General features: G+C 42.4%; 1 protein-coding gene across 2 annotated transcripts in view; it reads left to right on the top strand.

Moving 5' to 3' along the window:
- The window catches only part of uggt1 (UDP-glucose glycoprotein glucosyltransferase 1), a 131,888-nt gene extending 117,670 nt beyond the window's left edge, over positions 1-14,218 (top strand). For both annotated transcript variants that reach the window (XM_078209102.1, XM_078209101.1), the window contains 3 exons: positions 4,661-4,777; positions 6,671-6,836; positions 9,979-14,218. In XM_078209102.1, the coding sequence (XP_078065228.1) occupies positions 4,661-4,777; positions 6,671-6,836; positions 9,979-10,004 (309 nt within the window). In that variant the 3' untranslated portion in view covers positions 10,005-14,218. The remainder of the gene's footprint in view (positions 1-4,660; positions 4,778-6,670; positions 6,837-9,978) is intronic.
- The last annotated feature ends 2,053 nt before the right edge of the window (positions 14,219-16,271 follow it).

Below are 16,271 nucleotides of genomic sequence, written 5' to 3'. Positions count from 1 at the left end.
CCGTTCAAAGAGAAGGAAACGAGAGAGTGCAGAATGTAGTGTTACAGTCATAGCTTGGGTGTAGAGAAAGATCAACTGAATGTAAGGTAAGTCCATTCAAAAGTCTGACAGCAGCAGGGAAGAAGCTGTTCTTGAGTCGGTTGGTACGTGACCTCAGACTTTTGTAACTTTTTCCCGAAGGAAGAAGGTGGAAGAGAGAATGTCCGGGGTCCGTGGGGTCCTTAATTATGCTGGCTGCTTTGCCGAGGCAGCGGGAAGTGTAGAGAGAGTCAATGGATGGGAGGCTGGTTTGCGTGATGGATTGGGCTACATTCACGACCTTTTGTAGTTCCTTGTGGCCTTGGGCAGAGCAGGAGCCATACCAAGCTGTGATACAACCAGAAAGAATGCTTTCTATGGTGCATCTGTAGAAGTTGGAGAGAGTTGTAGCTGACATGCCAAATTTCCTTAGTCTTCTGAGAAAGTAGAGTGTTGGTGGGCTTTCTTAACTATCGTGTCAGCATGGGAGGACCAGGACAGGATCATCCCCATTGATGTAGACAGGGGCATGTTCTCCTTTACGCTTCCTGAAGTCGATGACAATCTCCTTCATTTGATGACATTGAGGAAGAGATTATTGTTGCCGCACCAGTTTACCAGATTCTCTATCTCATTCTTGTTCTCTGTCTCGCTCATTGTTTGAGATCCGACCCACTACGTTGGTGTCGTCAGCAAACTTGAAAATTGAATTGGAGGGGAATTTGGTCGCACAGTCATAGGTGTATAAGGAGTATAGTAGGGGGCTGAGAACACAGCCTTGTGGGGCACTGGTGTTAAGGATGATTGTGGAGGAGGTATTGTTGCCTATCCTTACTGATTGTGGTCTGTGAGTTAGGAAGTTCAGGATCCAGTCACAGAGGGAGGTGCCGAGGCCCAGGCCACAGAGTTTGAAGATGAGTTTCGTAGGAATAATAGTGTTGAAGGCTGAGCTGTAATCAATAAATAGGAGTCTGACATAGGTGTCCTTGCTATCTAGGTGTTCCAGGGTTGAGAGTAGGGCCAGGGAAATGGCGTCTGCTGTGGTCTTGTTGCAGTGGTAGGCAAACTGCAGTGGATCCAGGTAGTCCGGGAGGTTGGAATTGATTCGTGCCATGACTAATCTTTTGAAGCACTTCATAATGATGGATGTCAGAGTCACCAGCTGATAGTCATTAAGGCACGATGCTTGGTTTTTCTTAGGTACCGGAATGATGGTACCGGAATGATGGTCTGCAACAGGATATAAATAGATTTGATGACTGGGTAAAAACCCAGTCACATGGAGTTTAATGTGGGGAAGTGTGAGGTCATGCATTTCAGTAGGAGGAATCAAAAGGCAGATTATTATCCAAATGGAGACTGCAGGTGAGTGAAGTACAGAGGGATTTAAGTGTTCTAATGCATGAATCATTAAAAGCTAGCAGGCACGTCTAACAAGTAGTTAAGAAGGCAAACGGCATTTTGCCTTTATTGCAAAGGGGTTGGAGTTGAAAAATAGGGAGATTTTATTGCAATTGTGCAGGGTATTGGTGAGGCCTCACCTGGAATACTGTTTGGTCCCCTTACCTAAAAAAGGATATTGTAACATTGCAGGCAGTCCAAAAGAGATTCACCAGGCTAATTCCTGGGATGAGAGGGTTGTCCTGTCAAAGAAACTAAATAGTCTGGGTCTGTATTCCTTGGAGTTTAGAAGAGTGAGGAGCGGCGTTAATCAAACATAAGACTCTGAGGGGGCTTGACAGGATAGAGATGTTTACATCCAGGGACATAACTGCAAGATAAAGGGCCGGTCATTTAAAACTGAGGTGCATAGACATTTCTTCTCGGAGAGGGTGGTGAATCTCAGGAATTCTCTGCTGCAAAGGGTGATGGAGGCTGGATTATTATAAGCATTCAAAGTGGAGGTGGATAAATATTTGGTAGATCAAGGAATAGAGGGTTATGGGAAAATGGCACAGAAAAGGAGCTGAGGCTGTCATAGATCAGCCATGATATTGAATGGCAGGGCAGGCTTGAAGGGTCTACTCCTGCTTTTTTATTATTGCGTACAAGCATGTTGAACCCAATTTGGGACACCAAGGTACAATCACATGATTTCTGGTGAATCATTCTGACATTGAGGGAAATAGCCTTTGTGTAACTAGGACCAGTACCTAGCCTGTTAAAATGAAATAAACAGTAACATTAGTTGACAGTCAGGGTCAACACATGATTTATTTCTTGAATAGAAAAAGTTATCAGCCCCTCTCATTGTACACTCTCCACTGAGTAAGAAAATTCTTGGATCAAATGCTACTCCAGAGGCTTGGGTACAAAATCAAAGTAAGAAGTCTCACAACACCAGGTTAAAGTCCAACAGGTTTATTTGGTAGCAAATACCATAAGCTTTCGGAGCCCAGCTCCTTCGTCAGATGGAGTGGATATCTGTTCTCAAACAGGGCAAACAGACACAGAAATCAAATTACAGAATACTGATTAGAATGCAAATCTCTACAGCCAGCCAGGTCTTAAATGTACAGACAATGTGGGTGGAGGGAGCATTCAACACAGGTTAAAGAGATGTGTATTGTCTCCAGACAGAACAGCGAGTGAAATTCTGCAAGTCCAGGAGGCAAGCTGTGGGGGTTACTGATAATGTGACACAAATCCAACATCCTGGTTTAGGCCATCCTCATGTGTGCGGAACCTGGCTATCAGTTTCTGCTCAGCGACTCTGCGCTGTCGTGTGTTGTGAAGGCCGCCTTGGAGAACGCTTACCTGAAGATCCAAGGCTGAATGCCCATGACTGCTGAAGTGCTCCCCCGCAGGAAGAGAACAGTCTTGCCTGGTGATTGTCGAGCGGTGTTCATTCATCCGTTGTCGTAGCGTCTGCATGGTTTCCCCAATGTACCATGCCTCGGGACATCCTTTCTTGCAGCGTATCAGGTAGACAACGTTGGCCGAGTTGCAAGAGTAGGTACCGTGTACCTGGTAGATGGTGTTCTCACGTGAGATGATGGCATCCGTGTCGATGATCCGGCACGTCTTGCAGAGGTTGCTGTGGCAGGGTTGTGTGGTGTCGTGGTCACTGTTCTCCTGAAGGCTGGGTAGTTTGCTGCGGACAATGGTCTGTTTGAGGTTGCGTGTTTGAAGGCAAGAAGTGGGGGTGTGGGGATGGCCTTGGCGAGATGTTCGTCTTCATCAATGACATGTTGAAGGCTCCGGAGGAGTTGCCGTAGCTTCTCCGCTCCGGGGAAGTACTGGACGACGAAGGGTACTCTGTCCACCGTGTTCCGTGTTTGTCTTCTGAGGAGGTCGGTGCGGTTTTTCGCTGTGGCGCGTCGGAACTGTTGATCGATGAGTCGAGCGCCATATCCTGTTCTTATGAGGGCATCTTTCAGCGTCTGGAGGTGTCTGTTGCGATCCTCCTCATCCGAGCAGATCCTGTGTATTTGGAGGGCTTGTCCGTAGGGGATGGCTTCTTTTACGTGTTTAGGGTGGAAGCTGGAGCAAGCCGCAAGCCCACGGATAACCTCAAGATGCTCCACTTCTCCAGCTTCCACCCTAAACACGTAAAAGAAGCCATCCCCTACCTCGATCACTGGCCTCCCTCCTTCACCCACCGATCCCTAGGCAGAGTGGCAGCAGGAGCAGGACCCCTCCCCACTCCCGCCGATCACGACCGCACCCATGCCACTGCCCCATGCCTGATGGGCAGTGCCAAGGTGCCCCCTGGGCATTGCCCACTTTGCCCCTTGAACAGTGCCGGGGTCACAGGCTAGCACTGCCAGAGTGCAATGCCCAGGGAGCACCCCCTCTCTGCCCGACCCACGGGGTGGGGCCCTGATTGCCCCCCCCTTCACTCCAGTGGCCCCCCGCAGTCCGATCCCAGAAAGTGGGGAGCCAGTGTAATCCTCGCTGGAATGAATCACTCTGGTGGGGAGGAGGACATGCTAGCAGGCCCAGAGACTTCTGTCCCAGGCCCGCTAATCACATTCAAATTAAATTAAAATGGTCTTTACGCCTCCCCGCTGATTTCCGGCATGAAGCAGACGCCATTGGAAATCCGGCACTGAGAGATGTTAGTGGGATGGGAACGCGCATGCAAATCCTGCAAATCAGCTGACGTGACAATTTCCCATCCAGCTGCACTAAAATATTAGCGCAGCGGGTGTGAGAATCGTGACCCACTTGTCACTGTTCGACAAAGTAGAACAACTCTCCCCTGTGTCCAATTGACATAATTAAAACAGATTATCATTCAGTTTGTGAGACCTTGCTGTGCACAAATTGACTGCTGTTTTCCTTGACGACAAAAGTGACGGCATTTTAAAAGTGCTTCTTGGGCTGTGAAACGCTTTGTGGTGGGGGTCGGTAAAGATGATATCTAAATGCAAAAATTTCTATATGTTACCAATGTCTCGGAATTGGAAATAGCAGTGGCAGATTGCCAATGGGAAATGGTGTCATGACCAATGTGTTCACAATCACGCCGTCCAACATTTGTGTGGGCAGCACTGATTTTCTTTACAAGGTACACAAACTTAAGTCAAAGGAATAGTAATTAATGGAACTTATTAATTTAAAGTTGCAACGATCCATAATAGTCAGAAACTTCTTAAAATTACTTAATTTGCTTTTGTATGGTAAATGTGTTTTATAGGATCTACCTAACAACATGATCCATCAAGTGCCCATTAAATCCCTTCCCCAACACTGGCTGTGGTGTGAGACGTGGTGTGATGAAGCATCTAAGAAGAAAGCTAAAACTATTGATTTGGTAAGTACTATTCACTGTGACATCAAAACTAATCTGTTTTTGGAAAAGATTGCAAGCTGAACTATAATGAGGAAATTGGACCATGTCTACCTGATGTTTTTTAATGTAGACAATTGTAGTGTAATGAACTTGGGTAGGGTCAGCATCAAACACGTGTTTACCAGGCAGTATTGTGTGATTGAAGATTTCAATAGGCCTGGAGGTCATTGTAAATGAGTCCCTAAAGATCCACAACCAATGTCATGAGGCTAGTGTGAAAGTGAGTAAGGTATTATGATGTATTGTCTGGACAATCAAATCATGGGATCATAGAATCCGTGCAGTGCAGAAAGATGCAATTCGGCCCATCGAGCCTGCACTGCCAACAATCCCACCCAGGCCCTATCTCCATAACCCCACGTATTTACCCTGCCAATCTTCTTGACACTAAGGGACAATTTAGCATTGCCAATCAACCTCACCCACTCATCTTTGGACTCTGGGAGGAAACCAGAGTACCCGGAGGATGATCCTGGATAAAGTTAAATGGAAAGACACCAAATTGATATCTATTTTAAGGTTTAAGGAGAAACTGAGAACTGGTGTTTTTATTTTGGAAAATTGTCAACTTCAAGGAGATCACAGGATTGCTATAGGGCAGGAAAAGCCTGTTCAACCCATCGTGTCTGCACTGTCTCTGCGAATGAGCGATTCACCTGCCTTCTCCCCAAAGCCCTGCACATTCTTCCTTTCCAGATAAGAATCTAATTTGCTTTTGTATACCTCAATTGAACTTGCCTTCATCACACTTTTGGTCAGTTAATTCCACACGCTAACCCTCACTACGTTAAAAAACTTTTTCCTCACCTAGTTTTTGCTTCTTTTACCATTTCCATTAAATTTGTGCTCTCCCACTCTCAATCCTTTCATGAGAAATGTTTCTCTCTGTCTACTCTGTCTAGACTCATCATGATTTTGAATAACTCTGTCAATTTTCCTCACAGTCTTCTCTTTTCCAACTTCTCATTATCTAACTTCATAACTGAAGTTCCCCATCCCTGGAACCATTCATAGAAAATCATCATAGAAACCCTACAGTGCAGAAGGAGGCCATTCGGCCCATCGAGTCTGCACCGACCACAATCCCACCCAGGCCCTACCCCCACATATTTTACCCGCTAATCCCTCTAACCTACACATCCCAGGACTCTAAGGAGCAATTTTTTAACCTGGCCAATCAACCTAACCCGCACATCCTTGGACTGTGGGAGGAAACCGGAGCACCCGGAGGAAACCCACGCAGACACGAGGAGAATGTGCAAACTCCACACAGACAGTGACCCAAGCCGGGAATCGAACCCGGGACCCTGGAGCTGTGAAGCAGCAGTGCTAACCACTGTGCTACCGTGCCGCCCCATTATCGTGAATCTTTTCTCCAATGCCGTTGCATCTTTCCAGAAGTGTGATACGATTGAAGTTTTTAAATAATGGTAGGATTATACTCTGTCCAGGTCGATAAATAACCTATTTGAGCTGGTTATTAATTTAAAACCTATGTTTTCAAAGCCTCTTCAGATGGTAACACTAGCCCACTGAGCACAGCACCTGCTTCAACCAGTTCTTTCAAAAAGTGACAATCATCACATTCTCTCCATGTTATCGATTTGTATATTGAAAAGAGATTTTATTTAAACCAGGTGGATTTTTTTATGCACCCAGTATAGGCCCCTGTAAAAATGACAGCAATCAGATCGCCAGCACAAACGGGTCATTGCCATCTTGTTAAAACAGGTTTCAGCAACTTTTGATCTCATTGACTAGCATATTAAAGTTCGCCTCGCGAGTAAGTCTTGTTCATTGTCATCTAAATATTCGGTGAAATTCTAATAACTGTCGTTCATTATTATGTTCTAGTGCAATAATCCAATGACTAAAGAACCCAAACTGGAGGCAGCTGTGCGAATTGTTCCAGAATGGCAGGACTATGATCAAGAGCTTAAACAGCTTCAGAAAATGTTCCAAGAGGGGAAAATGAATGGATTAACTCATGCCAGGACAGAAGATGTAACCAGCACACAGGGTGAGTTTGATAACATTATTGCACTTCAGCGTAGTTAAAAGCCATTTGAAATCCATGAGGCCCATTTTCGAGTCAATATATGTAACAACAACAACTTATAAGCAACTTTAATGTCATAATCTATCCCAAGGCACTTCACAGGAGGATTATACAACAAAATATGACACTGAACCACATAAGGAGATATTGGGCCGGATGACCAAAAGCTTGATCAAAGAATTGGTGTCTATAAGGAGGAAAATGAGGGAGAGAAACAAATGGATGTAAATAGGATATTCCATAGAGTTGATCTTTTGCAACTGAAGACTTGGTCATTGTTGGAGCGATTAAAGTTGAGGATGGTCAAGAGTTTGGAATTAGTGAAGTGTAGATATCCAAGATTGTGCAGCTGAAGGAGAGATAGGGAGAGACAAGGCCATGAAGGAATTTAAAAAGGAGGTTGAAGATTTTAAGGTTTAATATCGCTTGATTGGGAGTCACTGTAGGTCAGTGAGCATAGGTGTGAATGTGACTTTTTGCAAATTAAGACACGGGCAGCAGAGCTTTGGTTGGACTTAAGTTTACGGACCATAGAATGTAGGAAAGCATCCAGGAGTGCATTGGAATAGTCAATTTGAGAGGTAACAAAAGACAGTGCAAGTTTCAGCAGCAGATGAGCTGAGACAGGATCGAAGTGGAGCACTGTTATGGAGGTGGAAATATGTGGTCTTAGTGATGCCACAAAAATGAGGCTGGAACCTGATCTTGGAGGTCAAATATGACACCAAGTTAGCGAGCAAATGGCTTGATCTCAGACCAGGGAATAAGATGGGGGTCATTAGTTAGGAAATGGAGATTAGAGTGGAGACTGAAAACAATGGCTCCAGTCTTCTCTGTATTTAATTAGATTCTAATGCATTCTACTGCGATCTACAATATGGCGTTACAAGAACCACCATGAAAAAACAATGAGGGGAAAGGTGGAGAGAGCAAAGGGTGTCTCGGGGCAGTAACCACATCTTGTGGGGAGTACAGTGATCTGTGTCCTCTGTCTACCTCTCATTGCTAGAGCTGGGCTTTGATAACCTCATGGCATATTTGAAAAGAGGTGCTCCCAAATGCATCATTCATCTGTGCCACATCTCTTAGGGAACTGTTCCTGATTTTCAATTTTCACAAAACATAAAATCCTAATCTAAAACCACATTCTTAACTTTCCATTACATTCTTCATGCTTCTTGTAAAAATCTAAACCTTAGCAGCAGCTTTGGCATGAACAGAAGATGCTTTTTAAACTCCAATTTTCAGAAGTGCATTAACCGCTAACCATTGAGATACCTGTTTCAAATTGTTAAATCAAGATTGCTTATGGAGACTTTTGGTTATTTGACTTGCTGCAGGGCACAGTATTTATGCTTTAATTGTTCAATCTCTTGTCCACCAGCACAATTGTAGATCAAGTTTGGCTGGGTCTTCAGAGAGAAAGAGAGCTGCTCGGAGGCGTCTACCTTTAGACAGTCCTCTCCAGCAACTGAACTCAGAAAGCTGTTTTTCTCAGCTAAAAACCTAGCCCCTCCCACTTCTAGTCTCACATATATATGACCCTGTATACCTACCTCACTTTCCATTGCTTTAATCAAGAAAACACTCCAAGGGTCCTTTGGTAAACAAAAATTCATTAAGCCTTCTGGTGAATAAACACTTATAGGGCTAAAATGAGTAATTATCCTGCTTTCCAGGATCTGCTGTATTCCTGCCAGACAAACTAACTCCCTTTAACAAAACACCAAATCTTAAAGCAGTCCTTCCTAAACATGAAATATATTAATGGCATAGTATCATCACACTATTGAGTTGGGTGATCAGCCGTGATAATGATGGTGGAGCAGGCCCGAAGAACCGAATGGCCTGCTCCTATTTTTTATGTTTCTCCATTGCAACTGCGGGCAGGATTAGAAGCTCTTGTGGACCATATTTTGCCCAGGTCTGCGTCAGATGGTTTTCAGAAGGAAATACTGTGTGATCTAAGATTTTCCTGGCATAAATTTCCTATGGAATACGAGCTGATGTAAATCATGTTCAACATGCAAACTATTGAAAAGTTGAGGTAAAAAAAAGTTAAAAACTGTTAGTTTACCAGGAATTCAAATCAAAATATTTCCTGGAGGAGAAGATTTAGTAACTTGGTTTGTTTTTTATCTGGTCAATTACTTAACACACAAATTTTGTGTAAGATGTTTTGATTTCTTGTATGTACATTGTATGCAAAATATGGACTGATCGTTGATGATAGCAAACCAAAACCTTGCCTGAAACAAGATAAACTACCAATCCTGTTAACTGATATGCAAGCATTGCATATTTGCATATCTTTGCATTTCATATCCAATTGTATAAATACAATGTTGCAAGAGTTCTGGAATTCTTGGCCCATAACTTCTTGGCTCCCCAACATCACATTTGGGGGGTACCCCTATGATGCGCTGGGGAATCCCTCGAGGAAGTTCCCAGGTAAGGGTTTAGCCGACAATTGTCCAGAAATGCTAACTTATTCTGGCAATTGTGCTGAGCTGGGAACCATGTGACAGAAGCGATTTAAATTGCTAACTTCGGATGGTTCTGCCAGTTTTTCCCTGATAGTTATTCTGAAAGAGTTAGAAGGAAATAAAACACTTCTAATTCCAAAGTAACTGTCTAAACAACCAGTCTCGCAGTGGACATCCCATGTGCACATGACTCCCCAGGAAACCAACCGCAGCACCCTGACCCAATCCCCCCCACACCTCCAGGCACCCTCTCGCAGTCCGCCTCGCCCAGCTCCCTCCCCTCCGGTATCTTCCCCCTCCTGGTCTCTCCACTTATCCAACCTGAGCAAGGGAGTTTGGGTGTGACAGGGGCTTCGGAATCCCAGCGATGATAAATTCATTCAGAGTGGCAATCCGACAGAGATTGCACTCTTGAGGAAATTACAGGCCCTTGTGATGAAAGTCTGGATAAGCAATCCAGCAGTAATAAAGGAGATCTCCGGATGGAAGCAGGGAGTGTTCCTGATTGCCCTTTAGAACCAAAATATGTTCAATCTAGTGCCATTATCATGGATTCTATTTTGCCACAGTGCTGTGAGTTGGTGATTTCTAACCTTACTATCTCCTTCATTTCACAGATCACGTCCCACATGTCGAGCTTTAAGCTGTGAATGTGATAACCGTTTAACTCTGTTTAAGGAGTTCCTCCTTTTTCCTACGTGAAGTCTTCTCAAATGTGACAGAGCTAAGAGACTGGAATGAGAATGTGCTGTTAGTTGTGTTTTGTTTTCTTCAGATAAGGTGTATTATAATTTGGGTTCAGTTCTGTGGACAGGTAAAGCAATGGGGGTGCAAAATCACTGGAAAATATATAGATATTCACCTCAGGGACAAAAAACAATCATGGAAAATCAGATGGTTTCTATATGTTGGTCAGTGGGATGGGGTTTAGGAAAGACAAAGTCATAGGGATGATTTAAATTCCCAATAATTAAAAATCCAAACCTTTCAATGCATTGATTTTCAGTTTCCTGAATTCTTTGTCTAGATTAGTCATTACAGTGCATGTTGATGTGTCATTCTTGTCCTTGAAGGAATATACATGACTCATCCCTCTCTCAAACACACACGTAATCTCATTCACTGCCAAACACTCCCACTCCCCTGCTCATTCTCTCGATTTAAACTCACTCTGTGTTTACTGAAGGGCAGACCAAGGTGAATCCTTATTTGAAGTTTATGTATTCTATAAGCCTATATTTTCAGCAAAATACTCAAAAGCCTCAGTTGCTATGCTGTCTTCATCAATGTCTGAATAATCCAGGCATCACAATGGAAAATTGCAAAATCTGGTAATTTATGTTCAGGAATTTTTATTGTGGAATATGCAGCTATTAGTTTTTATTACTATTTTATAGAACATAGTTCTGCATTTGCAGGTGAGAAATGAAGATCACGTGTTGTCTTCTGTAAATACTCTAGAATATCTGCTACTCCATGGACATGACTGCTTATTAGTCGTGTAGTATTTGTTTATTCCTCCATAACCCATAAAGTAGCACTTTGGTTAAACTTACATCTGAGGCCTTCAATTTGTGTAAATCCAGCTTAATCTTCACAGTCTGTTGTGTAAACTATCAGGATGCATCCTTGCACTGTGTAGCTACAGTATATCTTCAGTTTAAACAGCAAACAGATGAGCATTTAAACATAGCCTAAAGTGCATTTCATCCTTATCCTTTCACCACTCTTCCAAAACATACATGTTTGTATTCAGTGTTATTTGGATTTCCTTGTGTTCATGCTGCCCAAGCTGCCCAATTGCAATGTATGTGGGGGAGAGTCCTTTATTGGACTTGACGTCTGAAGCGATTTGCAAGTGTACAACTTTTTGCATTACTGCTGATTATAGGTTGAACAGCTAAATGAGTAGAAGGTTGCTGTGCATGCAGGAGACTTGTATATGAAGAAATTCTTCATGGTTGCTCCACTGTATAGAACATCACCAGAAGTTAGTTAACATTTCAGAGCTAGCAGTTTTTACACAATTTCAGACTTTCACCAAACCTGTAAAGAATTCCCATGCTGTTTATTTTCTTTTGAATTGCATTATAACAATAGAACATGAGCGATTCACCATGGTCAAGACCATGGTGTGACTTACTGCTTCAGATGCATTTTACATATTTATACATCAATGAAGTTTGGATATTTCTGATGCAAGAAACATACTAGAAGATGGACTGTAAGCTCACAACCAGCTCTGATGGAAAACGTTAACGTAACCTCCTTTATCACGTGATGTAGTGTCGGTTGTCAGAAATATTTAACTTTTTTGTTTAATATTATTTACACTCTGCTTTGCCTGTTGTGATTTTTTTCCATCCGTTGAAAGGGAAGAAGTGTTTGGCATATTGCAGACTGAATATAAGAACTCAGAACTTGAGAGGATAGCGAATGAGCACACAACTAACTTCCAAGAACTTGCATACATTTAGCATTTCAGCTGTGTGCTTACCAGGTCTTAACTATATGGCCAAAATAGTGACTTGTTGCCACCTCCCAACTGTCACATTGCTTTCACCCTGGAAACAAAGTTTGCCTCTCAATTTAAGCTGAGTGAATGAAAGTCACTTTTCTCTGTTGCCATAATTCAGCCTTAATTGGCACTAACTGGGCATTCTAATTTGTGGCTGTAAAAGAGGCATATGTGAGAACTAGTGATGTTATACTGCTGTGTAGTAATGGTTTGTCTACATGGTGTGGTTACCTCACCTAGTTTGTTAAAAGGGGAAACACTTTAAATGTCATCATTATGAAGTGTGTAAAACACCAACCCCCTACTGGTGGCCCACATAGACTGAATTTGAAACAAACCAAAAATTGATCCAGCTCAAAAGCTCAAGTAAGTGCTCAATTCTAGTTTTAAAGGCAAGATCTGTTCAGTCACAGCCTAGATTTTTCTAAGATTTGAGATGCTGTATTAATTAGTAAGTAGCCAAGTTTAAATGCTACTTGTGTTTTGCTGTTGCCCTTTCAACATTCTACACCTGGAAGTGAACTTTGGTGTATTTATGGGATTCTGAGTTTTCAATTTGAACAAACTGTTTCAATGTTTTGTACGATTGCAAGATTTGACATGTGAAATACAAATCAAATTGTTTCTCTTCCATGGCATAAAAAATTTGGATTTGTTTCTTTAACCCTGAGCAATATGAGTTACTGGGAATCTTAAACTCACAATGCAGTTAAAAACTTCACCCGCCATTGTCCTTTGGTATTTCCGAAACTCTCACCTTCCAGTTATATGGAAGGCTGTTCTGTCAGCCCTTTCTGCTCCACAGACCCAGTGTTATCAATGAGAAGTTTTAGTTAAATCCTAAAGTGGCTTAAGTATTCCCTAAAATGATTTGCAGCGAACCACATTGATTATCATCTGTTGTGTTCTATAATCTGCGATATTTTTAGATGGACTCATGCATTTTACTTTTGTCACTATAAGTTCCTCAACATCTTGTACCTGTTGTCTTTATTTCTTCTTGTTTTTAAAAACACGGAAAAGATATTATGACATCTCGACCCTTGGATAAACACATTCATTTAAGCACACACTACAGTTCATTGGATCCATTGCATTTTAGGTGCGTGTGGTACCTTCTTCAATAAAGATTTTTTATCAATTGGCAGTGAGCCTCTTGACCTTGCAGTCGCAATTCTGATTCAGGTTACTTGAAAGGTTTGAAGAAATTGTATACCAAGCCCGACTTATTATCATGAAATCACACCGCTGATTTAGGGTGATAAAGGAGATTGCAATTGCTAATTTTTAAGTAAACTGTGTATCTTTTCACTGAACACTTCAGAAGTGATGTGCATTTGAAAAGGTTCAAAGAACAGAAATAATGATCCCAAGTGCAAATTGGGTGAGTGATGAGGAAAGATGAGAGGTGTTTAAGCTCTAAAGTCTAGAGAGAAGATGAATAAAAGAGAATCACTAATATATAAAATCACTAATATTTGACGTGCGATGCACCCTCAATACGGTCTTTAGGCAAGCATGGCCAGTAAAAAAAAAAGGGCATACATTTAAATTGGTGAGAACAAAACAATCTCAAGGGGAAAAGGATATTTGGGTGATATATATTTGAAATCAAAGGTGTTGGGAGAGTTCACTATCTGTTTAGATGAGAGGTGAAATTATAAAGGGAATTTTTCTATGGGATTAATAGCATTTTTGAATCTTTTAAATATTAACTGCTGACATTGCAGAGGTTTCAAACAGAGGTTTGTTGCAGTGACAGGTGCACTAACCAGCAATCTTGAGAGATGCAGAAAAAATCCACTGTCACTAAAGAAAGCACATCAGAGCTGTTACAGCATTCTGCTCGGCAGTCACAGAATTTATTGATTTTACAGGGATTTGTTCTCAGTTCATCTTGCTTGTTCCGTCATGTGTACTGTAAGAAGGATTTTCTTGCTATTTTACCATTTGCTCTTTCTTGTGCTTCATTATTTGCATTATTAATGGATCTCTCACAATCGCGTCAAAAGTGTGGGCAGAATGTGGTTCAAACCTGGCACACAGGTTTTGTATAGATCTATTTTGTACAGATCCCTGTTGCAGCCTATTAAGGGATGTTTCCGAAGCCACTGTCAAATATGTATTGTACAGTCAGGAAATTCACAATATAATTTTATGGTTTGGAGAGTACTCTGCTGCCTTTAGCAGGTGCCATAGCACTGTTGCTGAAAGGAAAGCAACTATGCTTTGTTTCCCATGTGACCCATTTATAATGTTGAAAATTATTTTCCAAAGTTGTAGAGGTTCAAATGTTCTTTCTACCCAAAATGACAATAAAGCAGTGAAGCTGCAAAGTGATTTATTGTGGTCTCTCTCTAAAATTACAATGGTAAACAAATTTTGTGACAGCTTATGATTTTTTATTTTATTTGCAAGACTTTTCGCTGCCTTTTAGGTTCGCCATTTCACTGATGGAAGTTAAAATCTATATCTGTGGATCTCATGACATCATGTTGGGGATAGGTATATCAGCGTTAGCACAGCTAAACTTTTACAGGGAGTGGGGGGAACGTAGTGCTTGCCTCCCCATTAGAAAGATCTGTTGCAAACTGACCAACTTAAAAAGAAAAGTCTGTCCCGCAACAATATGACAGTTTAGGTGCCCTTAAGCTGAGAGTGGAACCCTCAGTGGATGGAATTGCCACTCTCGAGAACTGCTGGTCGCTCTTATTGGCTGTCAGCTCTTACAGTCCCAGCAGGACCAAAGCTCAGTCGTGGCTGCCATTGCAAGCATTTCCACAAAGAAGATATCGTGGACACCGGAGTAAGGAGAGTCCAGGTGTTTTGGGTAGGGAGGGATCAGGCACCCTCAAAAGAGGGGTGGGTTTTGGAGAGAAGATTGGGAGGGGATACATGTCTCTAGGGATGAGCACAGGGCACACCCTGAAGGAGGAACCCCCTTCTCACCCTTTCACCAACTTTGGTGAAAAGATGGCCTTCCCACTCTCGCCTGCCTTCCATTGCGTAACAAGTTATGGCAGTGAACGCAAATTGAGGGCTTTACGTGTGCAGTGATTAGCCACTTTAGGTCGAAGGGTGGGTGGGCAAGTGAACACCATACACGCACCCTGTATTATAGGGATTGAGTCAGGGATGGGTTAGAAGGCAATAGGTTACCCGCCTGTCATATTTATGCACCCCTGCTGAAAACACACCCAGCAGAGGGGCCATAAAATCCAGTGCACACAGTTATAAGATTTTCTGTCTTTGGCTATGGTTCAGTGAAGATACAGGTGGCACAGTGATGAGCACTGCTGCCTCACAGCATCAGGAACCTGGGTTCAATTCCGACCATGGTTGACTGGAGTTTGCACGCTCCCCCCCTTTGTGTGGGTTTTCTCTGGGTGTTCCAGTTTCCACCCACAGTCCAAATATGTGCAGGTTAGGTGGATTGGTCATGATAAATTGCCTCTTCGTGTCCCAAGATTTGTAGGTTAGGAGAAATAGCAGGGCAAATAGGTGGGGTTATGGGGAAAGGATCTGGGTAAGATGCTCTACTGAAGAGTCGGTACAGACTCGATGAACTGAATGACCTCCTTCTGCAAGTAGGGATTCTATGACGCTTCCATCTGAGTTATGCATTCAAGTTCCATTCCAGAAAGTACAGTTGTAAGAAGTGGTAACCTTTAGGTGTTAAACTGCAGCCCCATCTGTCCTCCCCAGGTGGATGTAAAAGATCCCCTGCCTGCAGTTTCAGAGGTGGAAAGATTTCTCTAGGGTCTCGGGCAATTTTCACTGTTCAACTAACAGCATAAAAGAAATGATCATAATTTTGCTTTTTGTGGGTGCTTGCTGTGTGTGAATCAGCTATTGTTTTTCCGACATTGCAACAGTGATTACACCCTAATAGTTCCTTGAGATGTCCTGAGGTTTTGATTTGATTTATTATTGTCACATGTATTAGTATACAGTGAAATGTATTGTTTCTTGCATGCTATACAGACAAAGCATACTGTTCATAGAGAAGGAAAGGAGAGAGTGTTACAGTCATAGCTAGAGTGTAGAGAAAGATTAACTTAGTGCGAGGTAGGTCACAATTATTTCACTTAACTAAAATGAAAATACAAATGGAAGTGCCATAATGTGGCAAATATTCTTCAAATTCTTTACTCGGGGAAAATAATCAAATAGATTTGGTAATATCAACCTACAGCTTCAGTGGTGCTCTCCACCACACTGCTTGATATCCAGATTATTAGTTTAATTGCATAGATACGGTGAATGATATCAGAGTTACAGCAATATACATAAGGAACAAAAAGGTTGATCCAGTAATCAGAAAGAAAGTCAAACCAAGCTGGAGGAAGTTATACCTCAAAGTCAAACTCCCCACAAAACTTTAACAACTCG

This window comes from Mustelus asterias, chromosome 3 (assembly GCF_964213995.1).
Source record: "Mustelus asterias chromosome 3, sMusAst1.hap1.1, whole genome shotgun sequence".
Lineage (NCBI taxonomy): Eukaryota > Metazoa > Chordata > Chondrichthyes > Carcharhiniformes > Triakidae > Mustelus > Mustelus asterias.
Note: the sequence above shows the minus strand (reverse complement) of the source record. Positions and strands in the feature narration are given on the sequence as shown.